At 52.7% G+C, this 20636-nt stretch overlaps 1 protein-coding gene across 11 annotated transcripts in view; it reads left to right on the top strand.

Moving 5' to 3' along the window:
* Positions 1–20322, top strand: part of PRR5L (proline rich 5 like) — a 131246-nt gene extending 110924 nt beyond the window's left edge. For 10 of the 11 annotated variants that reach the window (XM_031459787.2, XM_031459782.2, XM_031459783.2 and 7 more), the window contains 4 exons: positions 491–582; positions 4046–4186; positions 8930–9056; positions 17534–20322. In XM_031459787.2, coding sequence (XP_031315647.2) covers positions 491–582; positions 4046–4186; positions 8930–9056; positions 17534–17928 — 755 coding nt within the window. In that variant the 3' untranslated portion in view covers positions 17929–20322. The remainder of the gene's footprint in view (positions 1–490; positions 583–4045; positions 4187–8929; positions 9057–17533) is intronic. The other variant, XM_031459789.2, reaches the window with a different exon arrangement.
* Positions 20323–20636: the final 314 nt, after the last annotated feature.

Genomic DNA, 20636 nt, shown 5'->3' with positions numbered 1-20636 from the left:
AAAACAGAATAATATATAACTGTGCATATGGTCTTCCTGGATTACATTGGTCAGGAGCATGGTTTCTGGAATCCCAGCTCTGCCTTCTAGCTGTGTGACTCTGAGCCCGGATAGCTGGCCTGTCCAAGCTGTAAAGTGGGGTAATAGAGTCTACTCGTGAGATATCTTACAAATAGATGGTCTTGCACAGTGCCTGATAGTGTTGTAACCATCTCGTGATGATAGCAGTTATGTGCGTCTCAAAATTCAGCTCCCTTTTCTGAATTAAAGGAGAGAAGGCCTATTTGCATATTTTCAGTTGAGCCTTCCCATCCAATCCCACGTTTACTGCGGTAGCACCTTACAGATCAAATGTAGGTAATGAACTTCCCCCTGCCGCCAACCACCCCCAAGCTCCACTGGACATGGAACTGTCTCCTGGGGTCTCCTGCAAGTAATGACCAAGTTCTTTTCTTTCTTTCTCCCCTCCCATCTTCTCGCCCTTGTGTAGGTGAAAATCGCATTGAGGTTCTGGCTGAAGTCTGGGACCACTTCTTCACTGAGACTCTCCCCACCCTGCAGGCAATATTCTATCCGGTTCAGGTCAGTCTCACTGGGGAATGACCTCTTGCCGGTCTGGGACCTGCCAATGAATGGGAAAGAGCCAGGAGACTGGGCCGAGGACCTCGGACATCTTTGCAGGGCTCTCTGTTCTATATTTAACATATAACCTCAAGCAAGGAACAGTGCCTGCGTAACTAGTAATTCGTGGGCGCTTGTCCACCCTCTTGGTTTTGAGTATGTCTGTGTATTCTTGGAGTGGCTTGTTTCTTCTTACTCCTCAGAAGTAGGGAAGATGGGGAAAGGAGACTTTTTCTTGCCCTTTTCTTTCTTGAAGACGAGATGTAGCCAAAAGAACGCTAGACTCAGACTCAGTAGCTGGGTTTGGGCAAACTCACTTCACCTCTCTGAGCACAGCTCCATTTCTTCTGTTGCAAAGTGCGAAATTGAGTAAATAGCACTTCTTATGATCCTTCTCCTGCGACCTTAGCTCATCCCACCACGTGTGTTGGTTTCCGTCTACCCTCCTGCGGCAAGACTGGCCAGTGCCGGGCCAGAATGGACACCCCCTGAGGCAGATTGACCAGTAGATATTCTTCTCCAAAACATACATCTCTGTCATCTGCTTCCACTGCCAGGAGCTCACTGCCCCCTTCCTCCCCTGAGGTGGAGGCTTCACAGTAACCAGGTTTGTTGACGTGCAGGCACGGGGCACAGCAATAACACAGCCATTCACAAAGGTACCTTGTACCACACGTAAGGGCCCATGTCCTTTTTTTTTTTTTTTTTTTGCTCTGAATCGTATTTTAAAGGAATTCAGAATGCTTTTAAATACATGTCAAATGTGTTTCAATTGGGAAGTTATGCCCACCGAGTCCATTTGCCACTTCAGTCCTGCCCCTAACAATTCCAGGAGAAGCTTCAGGCCTGCAGCCCACTGCTCTTTTCATCCCAACTTCAGCTCCATCCTGCACCCTGCGAGAGGATTTATAGTGTTTCTGTGGACGATTCACCCCCTGTGCCCGCAGACTTCTCCCTTCCATGCAGTGCCCACTCCTTGGCCAGCAGTGGGTCTTGAGAAGACACACCTGGGAGGTAGGGCCGCCAGATTTAGCCAATCAAAATACAGGATGCTGAGTTACATCAAGTTTACAATGAAGGATGCAAGATGTGTATAAGACACACTTATACTAAGAAAACTATTCAAATTCAACTGGACATCCTCTGCTTTATTTGGCCGCCCTCCTGGAGAGGGTGTGTAGTCCCAGGTCCCGCTTAAGACCATTTGGGCGGGGAATTCCAAGGTGCGGGTACCCAGCTGGGTTTAGAATGCAGAGTGAGGGATCTGGGTGGGCATGGCCCCTGTACGATCATTGGAGGCCCAAGAGGGGCCCTCTTAGCCTCAGATCCAGGCAGGAGCTCAGTTGTACAGTTTTGAGTGTGATGCAGTTGGAAAATGGTCAGATCTGACCACAGCCGGTATTGCCTCTGTCCACCCCTCCCCCACAACTCCCCAAGTGCTCCTGCTGACCCAGACATCCTACTGTGAGAACCCCTGAATTGGGTGTTCCCACTCCTGATAGTAACATCCCCAGAGGTCTCTCTCAAGTCCAGCTAGGACCTTCTCACAACTGCCTGCGTAAGTGTCTGCGTGAGACCTGCTTCCTCTTTGGACAGATGTGTTTGAGTGCCCGCTGTGCTCTGGGGTGTGGAACTCTGCCTTCTTTTTCTATCCTGTACAGGAAAGGTGTCCTGGAGATGAAGTGAGGGCACAGATAGGTATGAGAGAGGAAGTCAGTGCCGAGTGCTGGGATGTGGTGTTAAAAAAAATCAAAACTTGGAAAAGTGATGAGTGGGGGGACCACTGCCGTTGGAGATGGTTGGGACAGGCATCAGGTAAGAGTGTTAAATGGAGCCTATAAGGCGTGGGTGGAATGTGTCTCCTAGGACCAGAGGGTGGGGGCATGTGGGGATGGCAGAACCACCCTTTCTGGAGTTGCTGTAAAACCCTAAGGAGTTACAGGAAATGCAGAACTTCCTTAAACCTTAGCCAGCTGGAGGCATGGGAGGTACCTCTTTGGGAGGACACCCTAATGATAGCTGATGTCTACCAAGAGCAGCCAGGATTTGGGGAGTGCTGTGTATACATGTGCAAAGGAGAGTCTGGGAAGTGAGCCCCCTGTCCCCTTTCTGTTTTGGGAAACTTTAGGAGCCTTAAAATCCAATAGTGCCGGTTTGAAATCCATCTCTACCTTGGGTCAATTCCTGTCACTCTGGGCTGTAGGGTTTTTCATCTGTGGAGCGGGTTTTGCCATAGTGTGTGTCTCCATGGATGGGCATGGGGATGAAACGTGTTACTTACACCCAGGAAGTTTAGAATCACGCCTGGCACGTGGTCACGGCTTAGTAAGGGTCGGCTCTTAATGAAGATTAGTTACTGTTTTCATCCTCGGCCCCCACCCTACATGGCTGAACAGATCCCTTTCCTCTACTTTCCCAGTGATGTTTCTTCCTAAGTTACTTGCGTTTGCGTCCGAGTCTAACAGGTGCCGTGTCTCCTTCTTTGCCGGGCGTGCAATAGGTGCTCGGGAATTTCACAGGTGACGCTGAGGAGGCAGCCTTGGATGTAGGGAGGTGCTGTTGGCCTTTTCTCTCGTTTCTCCCCTCCTTCCCCTCTCTTCCTCCTTCCTGACCACTCACAGCACAGCGTGGCCCCCGCTCTGCCAGGCTGCTATCACCTTTGAGTCATTTCGGCAGGTTGAGTCACACCTTATCTTTTTTTTTTATGGAATTATAATCACTTTACAATATTATGTTAGTTTCAGGTGTACAACATAGTGATTCAGTATGTTCATAGGTTGTACTCTATTTAAGGTTATTACAAAGTACCAGCTATGTTCCCTGTGCTGTACAATATGGCCTTGTAGCTTATTCATTTTATACTTAGTAGTTTTTATCTCTTAATCCCCTACCCCTATGTTGCTCCTGCACCCTTCCCTCTGCCCACAGGTAACCACTAGTCTGTTCTCTATATCTGTTTTGTTATATTCATTTGTTTGTATTATTTTTTAGATTCCACATGGAAGTGATAACCTACAGCATGTGCCCTTTTCTGTCTGACTTATTTCACTTAGCTTAATACCCTCTAGATCCATCCATGTTGTTGCAAATGGCAGAGTTTCAATCTTTTTTATGGCTGAGTAATATTCCATGTATATCTTCTCTATCCACTCACTTATCTGTTGATGGACCCTTCCATGTCTTGATTATTGTCATTAATGCTGCTGTGAGCACTGGGGTACATTTATCTTTTTGAATTAGGGAGTCACACCTTACCTTAAATAAAGGCTTTCATTCTGAAGAACAGGGGCCAAGTCTTCGAATCTTTGACAGCCTCCCTGGAACCTTGTCCTCGCCCCATTCATTTGTCATCCTGGCCACCGTGTGGTTGATGGCGGATCCTGTGAGCTCTCACCTCCAACCCTGCCTCTTCTCTCCTCCTCAGGGCCAGGAGCTGACCATCCGCCAGATCTCCCTGCTGGGCTTCCGCGACCTGGTCCTGCTGAAGGTGAAGCTGGACGACTTGCTGCTGCTGGCCCAGCCCCAGCCGCCCTCATCCATCATCCAGATGTTGCTGGTCCTGCAGGTGAGGAAGAGTGAAGAGGCCGCTGAGGGACAAGGGGGAGGGGACCACGTGACCGGAGTCCAGTTTAGTCTTCTGTAGTGTTGTCATTGACGGTCCAGCTCATTTGTCCCTTTGCTGTGCATCCACCAAGCACCGTCCAGGTCCCTGGTGCTGTGCTGGCTACTGGGTTCCCCGTGGTGGTGGGGTGGTTGGTGGGGAGCAAGAAAAGCGCCACCTGTCCTTCAGGGAGCGGACATCCTTCTCCCGCCCCCTGTCAAGTCAAGGAGCCTCATTGTAAGTCGCAACCAGATCCCACTGCAGCCCAGCTTGAGCCAGAACAGGAGCTCATGGGAAAGGTCCTCAGGGGCTACAGCCACGAGTAAGACCGCGTCGGGCCACAAAGCTGCCAGCCTCTCTCCACTGACTGGTCTCCACTTGTATCCGGTCTACTTGATTTCTCTCTGACGCTGCCTCTCCCAGCCCTGCCTAGTCCTTCTGGGGCTTGGTTTCTGTTCCTTCCTCCCCCCGCCCCTCTCTCTGCAGTTGCATTCAGTACCTTGCTTTGTACGTGATGAAACCTGGAATCCCACAGCTTGTGTACTGCCACCAGGGGACGACCCAGATGGTCGCCTAGCGTCTCTCAATCCCAATTTGAAATCAACGTTAGGAAGGTGGGCTGACTTTTTCCGGTTCCTGGCTACGTGCCCGGCCCGGGTCAATGTCAGAATTTAAAAGTGAGTTGCTTTCTGAATCAAATAATCTAAACCTCATGAGTTGGGCCCTGTTGTCATTGCCATCTTATAGACGAGGAAACTGAGACCCAGGAAGTTTATGTGCCTGCCTGAGGTCCCTCAGCACGAGGTAGTAAGATTCTAAACTGTGTACACTCAGGGGAAGACTTGGATCGGTCCAGCTCGTGCTACACGACTCCCTTTGCCCAATCGGCTGTGACCTTGAGTAGGAAGGAGCAAGTAGGATAAACATGGCCTCAGCGAGCCCAGATCCATGGATAAAGGTGCACAATTCCAAGTAATAAGGCTTGTTTGCCTAGGGACACTCCCAAAACGTGGCCGCTAAGCCTCTCTGACCTCTGGACCAAGTTCAGATGCTGCAGCGTCAGCTCTGAGCTTGTCCTCAGGGAAGACAGTTTCACCTTTGAGCAAGCTGGTGAGGACCCCCGGCTGCCCTCTCAGCAGGGGTGGAATGTCGGGCATGGGACCTCCAATCTCTCCCTGCCCACCCGCCCCGCCCCCAGCTGCCGTTCTCTCCTGGTTCCCTAGCTCAGCCGTCCTTCTGGGCTTCTCCCCCTTTCCTGAAATCAGAGAGGAGGAGGAGTTGCCTAGCAGGACGAGAGGGGGTGTAAACTGGCTGGAATGTCAGGTCAAGTGTTTTTATGGAAAGGAAGGAGAAGGAATGGGGAGAGAAATTATGTGTGCAGAGCTCAGGTCTGAGAAACAAAAAATAGAGCTTGGATCCTGAATAATGAGTCTAGAAAAGAGCCCTTTGTGGTGGGGAGGGTAGAGCTCAGTGGTAGAGTGTGTGCTTTGCATGCATGACATCCTGGGTTCAATCCCCAGTACCTCCATTAAATGAATTAATTAATTAATCAATCTAATTACCTCCCCCCAAAAAAATTTAAAAAGGAAAAGGATCTCTTTGGGCTTCAGAGAGGAAGACTGGGAAAAGAGAGCCGGTCTTCCAGTCTCCCATTTTCATTTATAGTCTGGGGATGGGAGGCGAATCCTTCGTTGTTGCTGTGGTTTGGTTTGTTTTATCGGAAGGAGAGTTGAGGTGAGGCTCTCCCCTGTGGACAGTTGACCAGGAGGGGCCTGACTCTGTGATCATGAAACACATTCACCACGTCCCAACATTCCAGGCCCCATGCTAGACACCCAATGACCATTCACAAAAGCTGTCATCGTCCCCCTGAATTCCCTAAAGACAGGTTCCGCTGCTTGCCTGCGAGAATCTTCCTGCATCGCCCTGGCCCCCACCAGTGGGCTCTCCATGGGGCAGCTTCAAACTCCTCAGTGGTCCCCACTGGTCTCAGGAGGACAGCCCAAGTCTGTCCCTGGCCTCTGGCCCCTCCCACATCTCCAGCCTCACCTGGAACTCAACTCCTGCTGCTCGGCCCTCCGGCCACACTGGCCTTCATCACCTCTCTCTGCTGCAGCTGATCTTTTTTTTTTTCTACTGATGTATAGTCCGTTACAAAGCATCAATTTCTGGCATATAGAACAATGTCCCAGTCATGCATATACATACATATAGTAGTTTTCATATTCTTTTTCATTAAAGGTTATTACAAGATATTGAATATAGCTCCCTGTGCTATACAGAAGAAATTTGTTTTTTTAATCTATTTTTACATATGGTGGCTAATATTTGCAAATTGCAGCTGATCTTTGTACTCACTGTTCCTCTGCTTGGAACATTGTCTCCCAGCGCCCATGACTTCGACAGGTCAAGGCACCCAGTGCAGTCTCTGGCATATAGTAGGTGTTAATTAAACACTTGTTCAGTGAACGATGGCCCTGGTTAATAAGAGCCTGAGGAGAACTGACCCCAGGTCTCTGGCCCCAGATCCCATGGTGGTGACCCTCACTTGGGGTCCCTTCTCTTGGCAGAGGGCGGAACAGTCAGAGAAACTCCGTGGCCGTGACGAACATCCGGGAAGTCAGGCAAGGAAACAGTCCCTGTTTTCCTGTTTCACAGATGAGATGGAGGTTCAGAGAGGTGGGCAAACTGGCTCAAGGTCACATAATGATTTGTAAGAGAGCTGGCTTTTGCCACCCATTCCCGGGCTCTTGCTCTCTTTACCTTCCCACTCAGCCTATCCCGGCTACCGGGTGTGCGAGCTCAGTTCTTAGCAGCTACCCTGGGAGAGGACCGTCAGCTCTGAATCACGTGTTCATAGGCCATTTTCTTCCCACCTCTCGCCTCGCTCCTCGCTCTGGCTCCCTTCCTGTTTAGCACTGAGGGATTGTAGGCGGGGCAAGGCTTGAGAGGAGTAGTCAGATGGAAAATATCCAGGCATAAAAAAATGAGACAGAGAAAGTTTCCTCGGCTCTGAAACCCAACCCTGGTGGTTTTGGGGCTGAAACTGCTCTGCTTTTGAAGCCGGGGGTGTGTCCCTGGGAACATGAGTAACCACCCTGCTCCCTGTAGAGCCTTGAGGATTCCCTTCCCTTTGGGCAAATTTGTGTGAACCTTCCTAAGTGAAGCATTTTTTAAAAATTATTTTACCATTATTTTTTTAATTTCATTTTTTACTGACAGGTAGTTGATTTGCAATGTTAGTTTCAGGTGTACAGCAAAGCAGTTCAGCTATACATATACATACACATATATATATTCTTTTCCAATTCCTTTCCTTTATAGGTTATTACAAGATATTGAATATAGTTCCCTGTGCTCTACACTAGGTCCTTGTTGTTTATTTTTTATACAGTAATGTGGATCTATTAATCCCAGACTCCTAAATAAAGCACCTTATTTCCACGGCAAGCCTTTCCAGTGCATCAGCTCCTGCTGAGCTGTATCGGAAACCTGGGAGCATGAAAAACCATCAAACCGTCTCCCCGTCATCACCCTCTTCAAGCGCCAGGCAGCCCCACTCACATTTTCTCTGTATCTCTTCTCTTCTGACACTTTCCGAGTCCTAACCTCCAGGTCTTCTGCACCGTAGCCCCATCCTCAGCCTCCACGGTGTTTCCTGAAGCCGCCCCCTCCGTCCCACTGCCCCCGCCACCTCCCGTCTCAGTGTGATGGAGCCGGTTTCTTTGGGAGCTTTACCCTTGGCCAGGGGTCTCCAACCTGCTGGGCTGGCCCTTCCCACTTCATGGTCCCATCTCTAAAACTGCAATGCAGGAGAGAGTTTTCACTTTTCAAGTGGGGGTGATTTAAAATCTATTCTGTTTTGAGGATTTGAGGGGACAACCGGCTGGGCCGAGCACAGCCCCCTGCGGAGTCTTGTCTCTGCTCCCTGGCATCCCCTCAACGCAGGAGGATGAGAGCTTCCAGTTCTTTGCCGTGAGAAACTAAATTCCTTTGGAATCTGCTGGTTTTCTGGAAAACCTTGGTGACTTCCTGGCCATTCTCAGCCCCGAGGACTCTTGTCATGCTGGGGTTTTGAACCGACTCTTCATCTTGGTGCTAAATGTGTGTCTAGTTCCACAATAATGCTCCCTTTCTTCTACTGTTTTGGACTTTTCCGTATTCAGACCCCCTTTCCTTTCTAGCCTATTAACAAGGGACTGTAAGATGGGCTCGGAGCCAGAAAGCTTGTGTTCCAGTCCCAGGGTTTTGCCACTTGCCAGCTGTGTTTTCCTGGGCAAGTTACTTACGCTCTCGGGGTCTTACTTTCCGTGTCGTGGAAGGGGATGATGAGGGTGCCTCTCTTCTGGGGTTTTGGGAGGCCTCTGTGCTCTGAAACGTATAAAGTGCTTACATAATGTGCTGTGTGAAAGGTGTGGAGGAGTCACTGGGATGGTGAGGGTGGGATGGTCAGACCTCAACCCGGGACTGGGGTGGGGACAGTCCCACTGCCCTTGCGTCGGAGAGGCCATGGTATTCTCCATGCACGGTTCTGATCACTGCTGCTCCCGACAGGTTCCTGGGGCTTCAGGCCTGGGTTTCCTTGGTTCCGGCCACAAGGGTGCAGCCCTCCATGTCACTGACTTGAATGTAGCAGGAGGGCAGTCAGGATCGGCTGGCCATGATGACTTGGACCGACCTTTGTCTCTCTTGATTGTTTATTTCCAGAGCGTTCATGAGCCCACAGGCCCAAGTGAAGGTTATCTGCAGCTGGAGGAGCTGGTGAAGCAGGTGGTTTCTCCTTTCCTGGGCGTCAGCGAGGACCGCGGTGTCTCAGGCCCCACGTACACGCTGGGTAAGGGCATGGCTCGCCGGGAGCCTTGGTGATAATGGTACCGGCCGTGTTTTACTGGGTCCCGATGAAGTGCCTTTGTTTCCCACGTGGGTCGTGCACACCTCTGCCTGTTCATGGTTCACGTCTCCCGCTGGCCTGTGTCGTGGTAACCTCCCTGCTTGGCAATTCCTCCCCAGGGGCCGATACCTATGTACCTCTGTGGTGGTGCTTGTCTGATCCGCATCTTTGATCAGTGGCTTTGATCTTTTCCTGTGCCTGTGATGTGAATTTTCCTGTTTCTGATACCAGAAACTGTACCTTCCTGCACCCCACCCCCCATCCCCATGAGTGGAAAAACCACGTGTGATGAATTTCCCTATGACAGCAGCTCGAAATGTGAAGCCAGCTCATTGTTTGCATGGCTGGAGACTGAGCTGCCGGCTCCCCGCTCGGCTTCTGTCGGTACTGCCAGGGCTTTCACACCAAGGACAGGGGCTCTCGGACTGGGGGACAAATCCGACTGGGGCCTTTTGCAGTGGCTGTAGAGCTCACATTCAGGCTGTGTACTGGTCACCCTGGAGGATCTGGAGATGAACTGAATGTGTTCCTTCTCTCAGTGAGACCACGGTCTAGATGGGGAAACAGCTATACAATATCATAAAAGATGTCCCTCGGTTACCCTCTGAAATGTCAGCCCCACAAATGCAGGAAGTTTCTCTTTGTTGTTCCATCTCCAGCAGCCGGAATCATGCCTGGTATACAGTGGGCGCTCAAAAAATACTTGTGAGACGGATGGGTGATGTCTGCACCTGAGGCCAGGGTGACCAGCACCCACAGAGAAAGGGATTCAGTGAATTTGTGTCCCTTTCCCCCCTTTCTTGCATGAATGAAGACATGTCTGAGCTTCAAAGGAAAGGGGAGAGGAGCAGACTCCAGCGAGGTGCCCGCCCCTCCCTGGGCCTCACTGCTGCAGAAAAAGGCAGGGCCAGCCGCAGTTTTCAGGGCTCCTTCGCGTTTCTCTGGAGACACCAGCTTAACCACAGCCGCCACACAGATCAGAGGGTGCTGGCCCCAGCCTGCTGCCTGCCAGGTCCTCCACCCTCTCTCCATCCCTCCCTCCCCGCGGGAGCTAACACAAGGTGGCGTAGCTATGACAGCTGAAGGAAAACAGTCCCCTGCCCTCCCCGACCGTGAGCTGGGTGCCACCTTCCTGCTTCAGCTGGGCTGACTGGCCCTCGAGTTTGGGGCGGGGGGATCCAGGCAGATATCTGGACGCCAGCAGGTTAGCCAGGCCTTGGCAGGGACGCCACCATCCGCTGGGCCTGGAGCTGGGAACGAGAGTGGATTCTGAAGTTTGTTCAGTGAGGACTCACTCTAAGAGGGGCTACCTTCAACTTTTCAGCTATAGTAAGACTGATACATACTTTCATCAAATTATACAGAAAAGGCCTGAGGTTTTATTCCTGTACTAAGACAATCCTTACCTCGGGCGTTGTCACAGTAGGGGCAGAGAGGAGAGGAAATGACCCTCTTCTGATTTTTTAAAAAGTTACATAATTATTTCAGCAAATGAGTACTGAGACCTTGTCCCAGGCACCTTGTGAGGTGCTGCAGGTACATCGGAGATAAAACCGACCCATTCCTGCCCCCTGGCACGCGTGGTCCAGTGAGGCCGTCACAAACAATAGACAATGACTCATCAGTTTACAGGTGCTCTGAGCGGGGAAGTACAGGGTCCATGGCAGGGGGACTGCACCTGGACTGGGAAATCAGGGAAGACTCCCTGGAGGAAGTGACATCTGTAATGGGACCTGGAGGATGAATACAAGTTAGCTGAGTAAATGGGGAGGGAAGACTGTCCCAGGCAAAGGGAAGGATCTTTGGGAGGGACTTTTGAGGTGGAGGGGCAGGAAGCAGGAGGGTGTAACGTTTGAGGAACTGAGGGAGCTATAGAGTTGCAGAGTGGCTGATGGCAGCGGAAGCCACTAGATATGGACCCTGTCCTGGGCACTGTGCAGGGTGGGCCGGGTACCATGTTCCCACTCACAGGTGAGGCAGATGCCCACCTAGAGTCGCTTGGCTATGGGAGCCAGGCCTTAAAGCCCCGAGTTGTTCGCACTTTACCGGCTGTCCCACACTCCTCCCCCTCCCCCACCTGCCCCTGTCAACTCCTAGGCGGTGACTGTGATTTTGCTGAGGACAGCAGAGGGGCTGGTCCTTCTCTATCGCACCTTAACCCCCAAGAGGGGTCCAAGGCCGACATGTCATCCCAAGCCTCTGGACGCCGAAAAGCTAAAATGGCCACAATAGTGCCTGCCTTCTTGAGGGTACCCCTTTCCAGATAAAGGGAGGACTTTATGGGCCTCAGTCTCCCCCCTGCCCCCGCCAAGTCAAATGGAGGCAATAACATTCCTCCTGCCTGTGGGAGAGGAGCTCTGTGACAACCAGCTCATGTCAAGACTGAGGAGACACAATGGATGTGAGAAACCCCTGGACCCATGGGAGGGCTTTGCCGCGGCCCCTCCGGGCCTGACTGGGGTGGAGAGGTCCAGAGAAGCTGGGACCATCACTCAAAAGCCACCCCTTGTGAAGTGTCCATCACCTTCTGGGCTCCGAGCAAGCACTTGGCCTGACTCCTAGGGCGGCGGTGGGGGGCTGTGCTGTTGTGACCTCAGACACAACGCTGTTAAGAACTGTCCTGGTGTCACATGGGGTAGGGGACCAGAGCCAGAGAGGTGGTTTACTAGGGGCTCCTCACTGACCCACGTGCCCAAGCATGTCAGTCCCAGGACTCAGGGGACAGGCCCTCTTCCTGCCGGCCAGGCCCACGGGTCTGAGGAGTTAGGCCTCACCCCATGGGTGTGCAAGGCTTGCTTCAGAGAGAAAAGATGATTTCAAGTCCATGATGGAGTGTGTGTGCATACATGTGTGTCCTCCCCTCCAAAGCTGTCACTTTTCTAGGGCAGAGGGAGTGTGGGAGTGCGGAGGAGGATAATGAAATCTTAAAAAACAAACAAAAGGGCGATTTGTCAGAGGCCAGACCACGTTCCACCTTTCTAGTTTCCCAGGTTTCCAGCTGCTGCCTTGGCTCTGGTAGCGCTGGGTTTCTCCCCCACAGAAGCCCTGGCCTCCCACACATCTCTCTCCATTGTGCCTCCAGGGGGAGGGCCCTTTCCCCCAAGATACAGTAACTTCTCCTCCTCATGGCTTTTGGGTGCGGGGCCTGGAGAGGGATGCCCACCGTGGACGTGGGGTGCAGGGGTCACAATGCCCGCCTTAGGGGATCACTCCACCGGCAAGCCTGAGAGATCAAAGGCCTGGGAACTGAGTCCCCACAAAGGCTCGCCTCCCCCAGGCTTTGCTTCTCTCTGGGGGCTTGAAAGGAGCTGCCAGGGCTGCTCTGGAGCGGAGCCAGGGATGAATGCCGGGGCTCTGCAGGGCGCCTGGGGAGTGAGGGAGGGAGAAATAAGGCTCCCCTCACCCCACCCCATGTGACAGGCAGGGGGAGGCTGGGAGGTAGGTGCAGGAGGTGGCCCGGCCCAGCCCCTCTCCCTGCTCAAAGGGCACCCTTGCGATGGGCATCCACAACTTAATCAGTCCCTTAATGGAGATTTCCTTCTCAAAGTGGCGGGGCCTCACGTTCCCTGATGCAAATTTTGAAAAGAGAAGAAGAAAAGAGAGCAGGCAGCAAGGGTGTGGGAGCAGACTGTCAGCTCTAGGCCTCATACTCAGTTTTAAGGCCTCCCAAGGGCCCCCAAGGGGCTGACCTCACTGGGGATGTAGCCAGCATACTTGTCTGGGGGTTGGCTCTGGCATCCAATGGGAGCTTCGCGAGGGAACACTGTCTGCCCGGGGGACTCTTGCAGCCCAGCGGCCCCTGTGGTCCTGGCTGTGCCCGCACCCAGTCTTGGGAGCCAAAACGTTCTGCCCAGAAAGCAGAAGGGAGAGTGGGAGGCCTCTTCCAGTCATCGGCAGCCCTAAAGAGAGAGGCAGAGGCAGCCAGGCGGGCCCTGGAAACCGCAAGCGCTGGGCTTCAGCTGTGTGACCTGGAGTAAGTTACTGAACGTCTCTGAGCCACAGAAGGCTGAGCACAGTGGAGGAAGAAGCTGCCCTGTTTCAGGGCAGGGCCCAGGCAGAGCTGCCCCCCGCTATTTTCTGGGCCCATGGCATCACTCCAGAGGAGGAGCTGTTCGTGCCTCCCCTTCCCTTCTTTCTCCGGACCCCCCAGCCATGTCCTGGCCCTTGCCCTGTGGTGTGGTCGCAGCCTGATTGTCTCTTGGTCTCCCCCTTGCACGTGGCCCACGTTGCATCCCAGGCCCAGCACAGCCCTCTTCTCCAAGGGAGGGAGTGAGCGCACGGTCGGTGGGGGGCTCGATCTGTCAGTCCCTCCCAAAGGGGCAGGCCCACCTGGAGCGCCCTCTCTCCGCGACTCCTCCTCCTCTGAATCCCCAGAGCGCTCTGTCTGCAGCCCTGACATTCGCCACGTTGAGCTCGTTTTAACGATTTGTGTTCAGGCCTCCCAGCGGTCAGGGGCTCTGCTGTCAGCCCGGGGCTTGAATCCCACTTTTCAGCACTAACCATGATAGTAGAATGATTTAGCATCTCAATTTCAGGTTCCTTTTTTGCAAAATGATCAGGAGGAGATCGTGTCAGTGAAGCAACCCATTTTTTGCTGCGTTACCGAGTAGGTGCTCAGTTAGTGATTGCTCGTAAGACCCTACATGCCGTTGTCTACACACACACACAGACACACACACATACACACACACACACCCCTCCAGCCCTTGGGCAGGTCCCACGTCAGATTTGTGTTTCTCTTGCTCTCAGCAGCGAGCACAGCATCTTGCACAAAGCTCAAGGTGTATTTGTTGAAAGAAGGGGCAGCTGTCATGGGGACCCCCTCCTCCAGGCTGGCCGCCCTCACTCGGGCTCCAGTTCTCATCAGCAGCCCAAGTGGCCTCTCTTGTCAGTTGGCTGCTTGTTGAGCCTCCAGGGACTTTGGGCTGCTGGACTAACGGTGTGAGAGAGATGGACCGTCCAGGCACCCATCTGAGACACCTTGCTCGCTCCTTCTACTGGGCTGGGAACTATGGAAATCATCAAACAAATTCTCCTTTTCTCCAGAGATGCTGCGTGTGTCCACCATGCACGTCTATCCCCCAGGCCCTCGCCTTCCTCCACGTCCTGGACGCAGCCTTTGTTCTAGTTCTTTCCTCTTCCTGGATCTGCACATAGTAAATGCTCACCAAACAGTCTGGCCCAGTCTCCTGCCAGGCTGGTTGTAGGATTCAGGCCACAACCTGGGTTTTGCAACTGCCCACCTAGAGTGCTTGCTTTTAACAGCAGCGGGAGAGAAATGAATTGTCTTCAAGGGCATCTTTTTAAAGGATGGTTCTTTAATGGGGTCTGTGCTGCTTTGAACTCTTCCGCTGCTTCTGCTTTACAGTTATTGATTTCTGTGATCATAAAAGTAATACATGGTTATTGTAAAAATGTGGGAACATTATTGAAACACGCGGCTTGGAGCATCCAGGTACCCATGCTTCAGAGAGGACCTCTGCCAACGCCTGGCGTAGATCCTTCTGTCTTGGTGGCTCCCTGGCGTTTTGTACCCTATTCTTCCCCAAAGAGAGGGGCTGATGACCCAGCGCCTTGTCTGGCACCTGCTGGAGGCCGCGTGTGCTATTCCCTAACCTCAGAGAGCGGGCTGGCTCAGGGGCACGTCCTCCAAGGGCCGCAGCAGCACCCTGAGACTCAGTAGCAGGTAGCGGTGAAGGTCTGGGCGTTGTCATTTAGATTCTCAGAGGACGGGGCCAAGCCTCAGTCTTCTTCACCTGAACAATGGGGAGAATGAGAGCCGTCCTAGTGTTTCAGAGGGAGGTTGGGACTCAACAGTGAGACAGTGGATGGGAACACGCTCAGTAAACTCTAAATTCTATGTATTATTATTTGATTTTGAGAAATAATTGCTGTTACCTTCAAACAGTTCCCTTGGGGCTGCAAGCCAGTAGTCTTGGAGACTTAGTCCTAAGGGTTAGGATTTCACTCTCTTGTCATTGTACATACATATATACACACACACACATATAGACACACATGGACACGTATGCACATATACCCACATATGCATGTACATACGTGCATATATGGACATGTAAACCGCCCAGTGATGGGGACAGCTGGACAGACACGGCACTCTCAATATAATGCCCATCTAGGAGCACGAACTCTGGGAGCGATGACTGCTTGTATCAGGGCCTCCAGATCCAGGGGAAGAGGCGACAGTGAACCAGAGCAGCACAGGCCGTGTCCCCAAGGCCAGTCTGTGAGCTGCGAGCACTGTCTTCCTGCCCTTCGGAGACTGGGTCTTCCCCCATGATCCTGTCTGAGCGTGGAGGGCACCCACGCAGTCAGGCCCTTTCCACTTCTCCCCGCAGCATGCCCTGCTGACAAAGGGATGCGTTAGGGGGTCTTCGGGGTCTCAGGGATGGGGGAGCTGTGGAAGGCAGTGACAGGCACAGTGGGGCGGGCAACTGGAAGGCCAAGAGACCTGTGCACTTGCAGGAGGAGGGTGGCTGAAAAGGAGAAGGGGCTTTGACTAGAACGCACCGCCCTCCCCTCCTCTGCCCTGCTGAGGTCTTTCATCTAGCTCGTGATGCAGACGCCTGAGCAGGAGGAGAGGCCGATACCTGAGCGGAGGCTTCCCGGGGACCGAGGGAGGCAGACTTGCCCCGGTCCCTGCCCCGGCCACACTGTAGACTTCTGGACCGGCATGGTCCCTGTGAAGCCGGGAGGGAGGAGGGCCTCGGAGCGGGGGTGTCGCTGGTACACACGCCTCCTCCTCTGGCTCTTCTCCCTGGCCTTCAGTTCCTTGCGCGTTCCTGTTCTCCCTCCTTTCCGGCCCATCCTACAGTTGCCTCCCTTCTTGGGATGCGGTGGGGCCCATGAGAAAGGTGCTTGACTTCTAGAGGCCGACACCTGTATTCTAGTCCCAGCTTGGCCGCCTCTGTGACATCAGGCGGCTTATGTAGCCTCTCAGTGCTTTAGCTTCCCCATCTGTAAAGTGGCAGTGACGGTCACGGTCCTACCCCGCTGGGTTGAGAGGATGTCGTTAGTTCAGTTATGTGAGACGCTCAGAGTAGCGGCTGAAGCTCTTCAATGCATGTGTGCTGGCTCTTAGTTTATTGTCATTCTGTGACCCTTCTTGTTACACCGCACCCCGCCACCCCACACACAGGTGCACAGGACAGCGACTTGGTCCTGACCCCCTCTTCATTTTCACAGAGGTCATGTTCACTCAGAGGGCCCCAGCCACTACCAAGGTCCAGGTGACTCCACAGTCTTCATATCCCAAAAGCTTTTTTTCTCATTATGAAAGATGCGTGCACGTGAAATGAAATTGGGGGAAAAATATATATGGATAAAAAAGAAGCTTTAAAAATCGCTAGTCATCCTTCTACTATTATCAACATTTTGATGTCTAGATCTCTTGGTTTTTATACATGTGTGGATGTATGTGGTGTAACCCCATTTTGTTGAGAAAAGGAGAAAACTGCATATAATGATACTGTTTGTATTCTGCTGTCGTCACCAAATATTGTGCTGTGAACATCTCCTTACGCCCCCTCAGTATTCTTTGAAAATACACAAATTTCTATCTTTAGCCATATGTCTTTCCCCAACTTCAAAATTGCATATCCATCTGTGGAGGGGTGCATCTCAGACTCCGTGTGGCCGGAGGCCAGCTGCTGCTTCTGCCCCCCAGCCGCAGCCCCTCCCACTGTCTCCCTCTGCCTCATCATCTGGACCCCTCCCTGCCCCGCCCCCTCCCTGGAAGCCTTACTTGCTGGCCCCTGTGGTGTCAGGCTGGTGTCCCCAGCCCACCCTCTTCCTCACCTTTCCCGCGTCACCACCACAGCTCTAGTTCCTGCCCTGCTCACCTCGGCTCTGATGTTGGTGCTGATTTTTTCCACATGTAATCCATACTTACTTCAGAAAATCATGCATGAGCCTTCTTCCTGGCTCTCCCCACTCTGGCCCCTCAGGCTCCAACCCTGCCCGCTCCTGCCAGGTAACTCTTCCTGAAGCACAGCCTCCACCCTGCCCTTCGATCTGCAGAGCTACCTGCCCCCACTGCCCCAAGTCTTGTCTGAGGGGTCGCAGATGGTCCCACCTGGCCTTCCAGGGCCCTCCCGTGACGTGGCTCATCCTGCCTGCCTGGGCACGTTCTGCACCATTGCACGTCCTCAGTGCTCCAGCCGGGCTGTGGTGGTCTCTGCATCGTGCTTGGGCTGCTCTTGTTGCTCTGGACACTGTCACCCCCGCTCAGTGACATTGCGGCAGTGCACACACACATCGCCAAGTTCTTCCCTTGCGTTTCAGGGCTGCCTCTAAAGCTGCCCCCGAAGGGGGAGCCACCACCTCCCAAACTGATTCTGAGTTTCGGGCCCTCGCCCTCCCCTCCCCAGTTACAGCCTTCGCTGGTCTTTCTCTTGCAGCCAGGCGCCACTCCAGGGTCCGGCCCAAGGTCACTCTCCTGAACTACGCCACCCCAGTGGCCACCATCAGCCGGCCTCTGAACGAGATGGCCCTGACCCCTCTGACGGAGCAAGAGGGGGAGGCCTACCTGGAGAAGTGTGGCAGCGTCCGGCGACACACGGTGGCCAACGCCCACTCCGACATCCAGCTGCTGGCCATGGCCACCATGATGCACTCAGGCTTAGGAGAGGAGCCTGGCGGTGAGGACAAGGGCCTGCGCCTGCCGCCCAGCTTCCCGCCGCCCCACCGGCAGTGCTCCAGCGAGCCCAACATCACCGACAGCCCGGAGGGGCCGGAGGAGGTGGCAGCGGGCAGCCAGGAGGACTCGGAGCTGAACTGTGCTTCCCTCAGCTGAGCACCCGCCTCCGGGTCTTTTGGCTTCGGCCTAGCAACCAGGATGAGGGCGGCTCCGTCCTGAGGATCACCATGGGGGCTCTCCCTTTGGGGAATGCTGCCTTCTGCCTTTTCGGGTACAGGCCTGGTCTTAGTGCTCTATGGGAAATCCCCGTCATAAACCCCAACCCTTTGCGGCCACACTGACCTGACTGCCTAATGTTCACCTTCTGACTTTCAGTCTTGCCCGCCGGACTCCACTCAGCTCCTCCTCTCTGGGCTTTTCCCCTCAGATACTGGACTATCTGATGCTCCCAACCACCTGCCCCAGGGCCCCTGGTGTTACTGTAGCAGGAGGTCGTCCAAGCCACACGCAAAGCCAGCAGGGCTGTGTTGGCAGATGGAGTTCCCCTCTAGGTTCTGGTGATACAGAAGCTGATGGGTGAAAGGAGGCGGGCGGGAGGTGTCCTCCTCCCTCGTCTTGTGTGGTGTGAAAGTAGCTGCAGCCCCTCCCAAGCCTGACTCTGGGGATGCATCCTTCGCTTTTAGAATTACCAGGAGAGAGTTGCCCCACTGGCGGGTGTGGATGCACCCTCACCTTTAGCCAGACCCTACATGCTGCCTTTGGCTCTGGGCCCAGGAGGGCCACATGGCTGGAGGAACCCCATCTTTGACGAAGTCTCAGTGTCCCCCTCTCAGCCCCCCTCCACAGCTCGAGGAACTAACCTCCCCGGTGGAGTAGCTGGTGCCTTCCTCCCTCTCTCATTTCAGAGATGGACCGTTTTCCTGTTGTGGGGGTGGGGCCAGCTGATACCCACCAACTAGTCTGTGCCTGGATTTGACTTGAATTTTTTAAATGTGCATCATTTCAAAAATAAATTGCTTGCAAATATTTACACGTAGGATCTTGCACCGCTCATTTCCCATGGGGTGTGTCTTCAAACTGAAAAATCAGCAACCCCCCCGCAGGCAAGGAGACTGGCAGTGGTGGGCGGGGAGGAGAGGCTGCAGAGCTCCAGGATGGCCTGTGTTTGTGAGTGTCGCGGGTTATAGGAGAAGCTGCACTGTGGTAGGGAGAATCAGCTTGCCTCGTGAGCAGAGAGTCCTAGCAAGAGGGATGGCTCAGTGTTTCACAGTGGGGGGAAAACTGTGGCGACGTGGGCAGGACCTTCTGAAGAGATGTTCATTCCCTGTGGTTAAAGAAGTGCCCAGAGTGCCTGGAATTTCTAACCTGTGGGGTCTCAAGTTGCACTTGGGGGCAGCAGGCTTTGGCACTACGCTGTATAGATTCTCAGCACTGCTCCCTCTACTCAAGCCTGGGGTTTTTCTCTTCTTTGACCCCCTGTTCTGTTTATATTTGTCTGTTGGCCCCACGGATAACAGCTCTAGAAAAAAGAGAAGGCCCCTGGACCCTTCTGGCACCTTCTAGGTTTCCTGTTAGTCTTTGGAAACTTTATTTATGAAATGTCAGAGACGTGAGCCAGCTTGGCTTCCATTATGGCAGGAGGTGACCGGGAGAGGATGAGGACAGCTTAAGCTGCCAGCAGGGGAAGAGCTCTAAGCTCATCTAAATCTTGACGGCATCTCCCTTCTGATTTGAAATATGACTGGAGTCGTGCTTTTGATGGCTTGTAATTTGGAAATTTTGTTTTAAAAGTTGTTTCATTTTCATCCTTCTAAGAGAGTGATGGATGAGAAATGTCCAAAGGAGATCTTCCTAGAGTCTCAGACAAAAAATAATCTCTATTGTATGTGTTGGATAAAATCCACAAATTCACTAACATGCATTAGCAAATGGAATATCAGGAGGTAACAACATGATGATTTATTTAACTGATGGCTTCTGTCCTCACTGGTCCACTTAGCACTTGGGACTTGTATTTATTGATCCAGGCAAGGTAATTAATCATGCTTGGGTTTCCTTTTTTAGTTTACAACATTAATGACATATGTTTTTAAATGCTTTTTCCATATACTAAATGCCCCTGATGAGGACAGCAGACATCAGTTAAATATGTAAGCTCTTAGGTTGAGAATGGGAGTGTCAGTACAGGCCCTGTGTACTTAATTGCCAATGACTGTTAGCCAGGTTACAACTTTACCTTTGATGCACACGCCTGATATTTGTATAGTAAATATTTAACACTGTACATATAAGGACTGTGTTGATGTTTAAGAGCATTCTAGCCATCAGCGCTATTCCAAGAGCGACCGCCATGGTGTTTTTAAACACTCTTTCTCCTCTTCGTGAGATGAAGATTCATTTTTGTTATTTAAGCTAGGATCTTCCTGTGGCTGAGGTTTAATGACAGGAAACGATCATGGCTCTTAAACTCCGAGTGAGCTCACAAACCAGAAACCTCTCATGCTGCCGGTTTCCAAGACAGATTCAATAAACATCATTTTGTATGTGTTACCCTGTTCCCAGGCTGTGTGTCTTGACTGAATTTGCAAGTGCAGCGGGTCCGATAGATCTTTCAAGCATCCTGTGTGAGGAGCCTGCCTTCCCTGCCTCCACGTCCCATTTCCTTTTGCCCCCACCCCAGGGTTAGGCAGCAGCCTGACCTCAGGCAGTCTGCCCTGGGCTTTGCTTGCCATCCTTGTCTGGATTGGCAAGTCATTTCCTGGAGAAACAGCCTGTCTGTGGAGCTTGGAATATACTGAAGTCTGAGAAGGCAAGGGTTCTTCTGAAGCCAGCTTGGTCTCTTTTCCGGACTGTTTGCCCTGGAG

This window comes from Camelus dromedarius, chromosome 12 (assembly GCF_036321535.1).
Source record: "Camelus dromedarius isolate mCamDro1 chromosome 12, mCamDro1.pat, whole genome shotgun sequence".
NCBI lineage: Eukaryota > Metazoa > Chordata > Mammalia > Artiodactyla > Camelidae > Camelus > Camelus dromedarius.
This window is presented reverse-complemented; position numbering and strand designations above follow the sequence as displayed.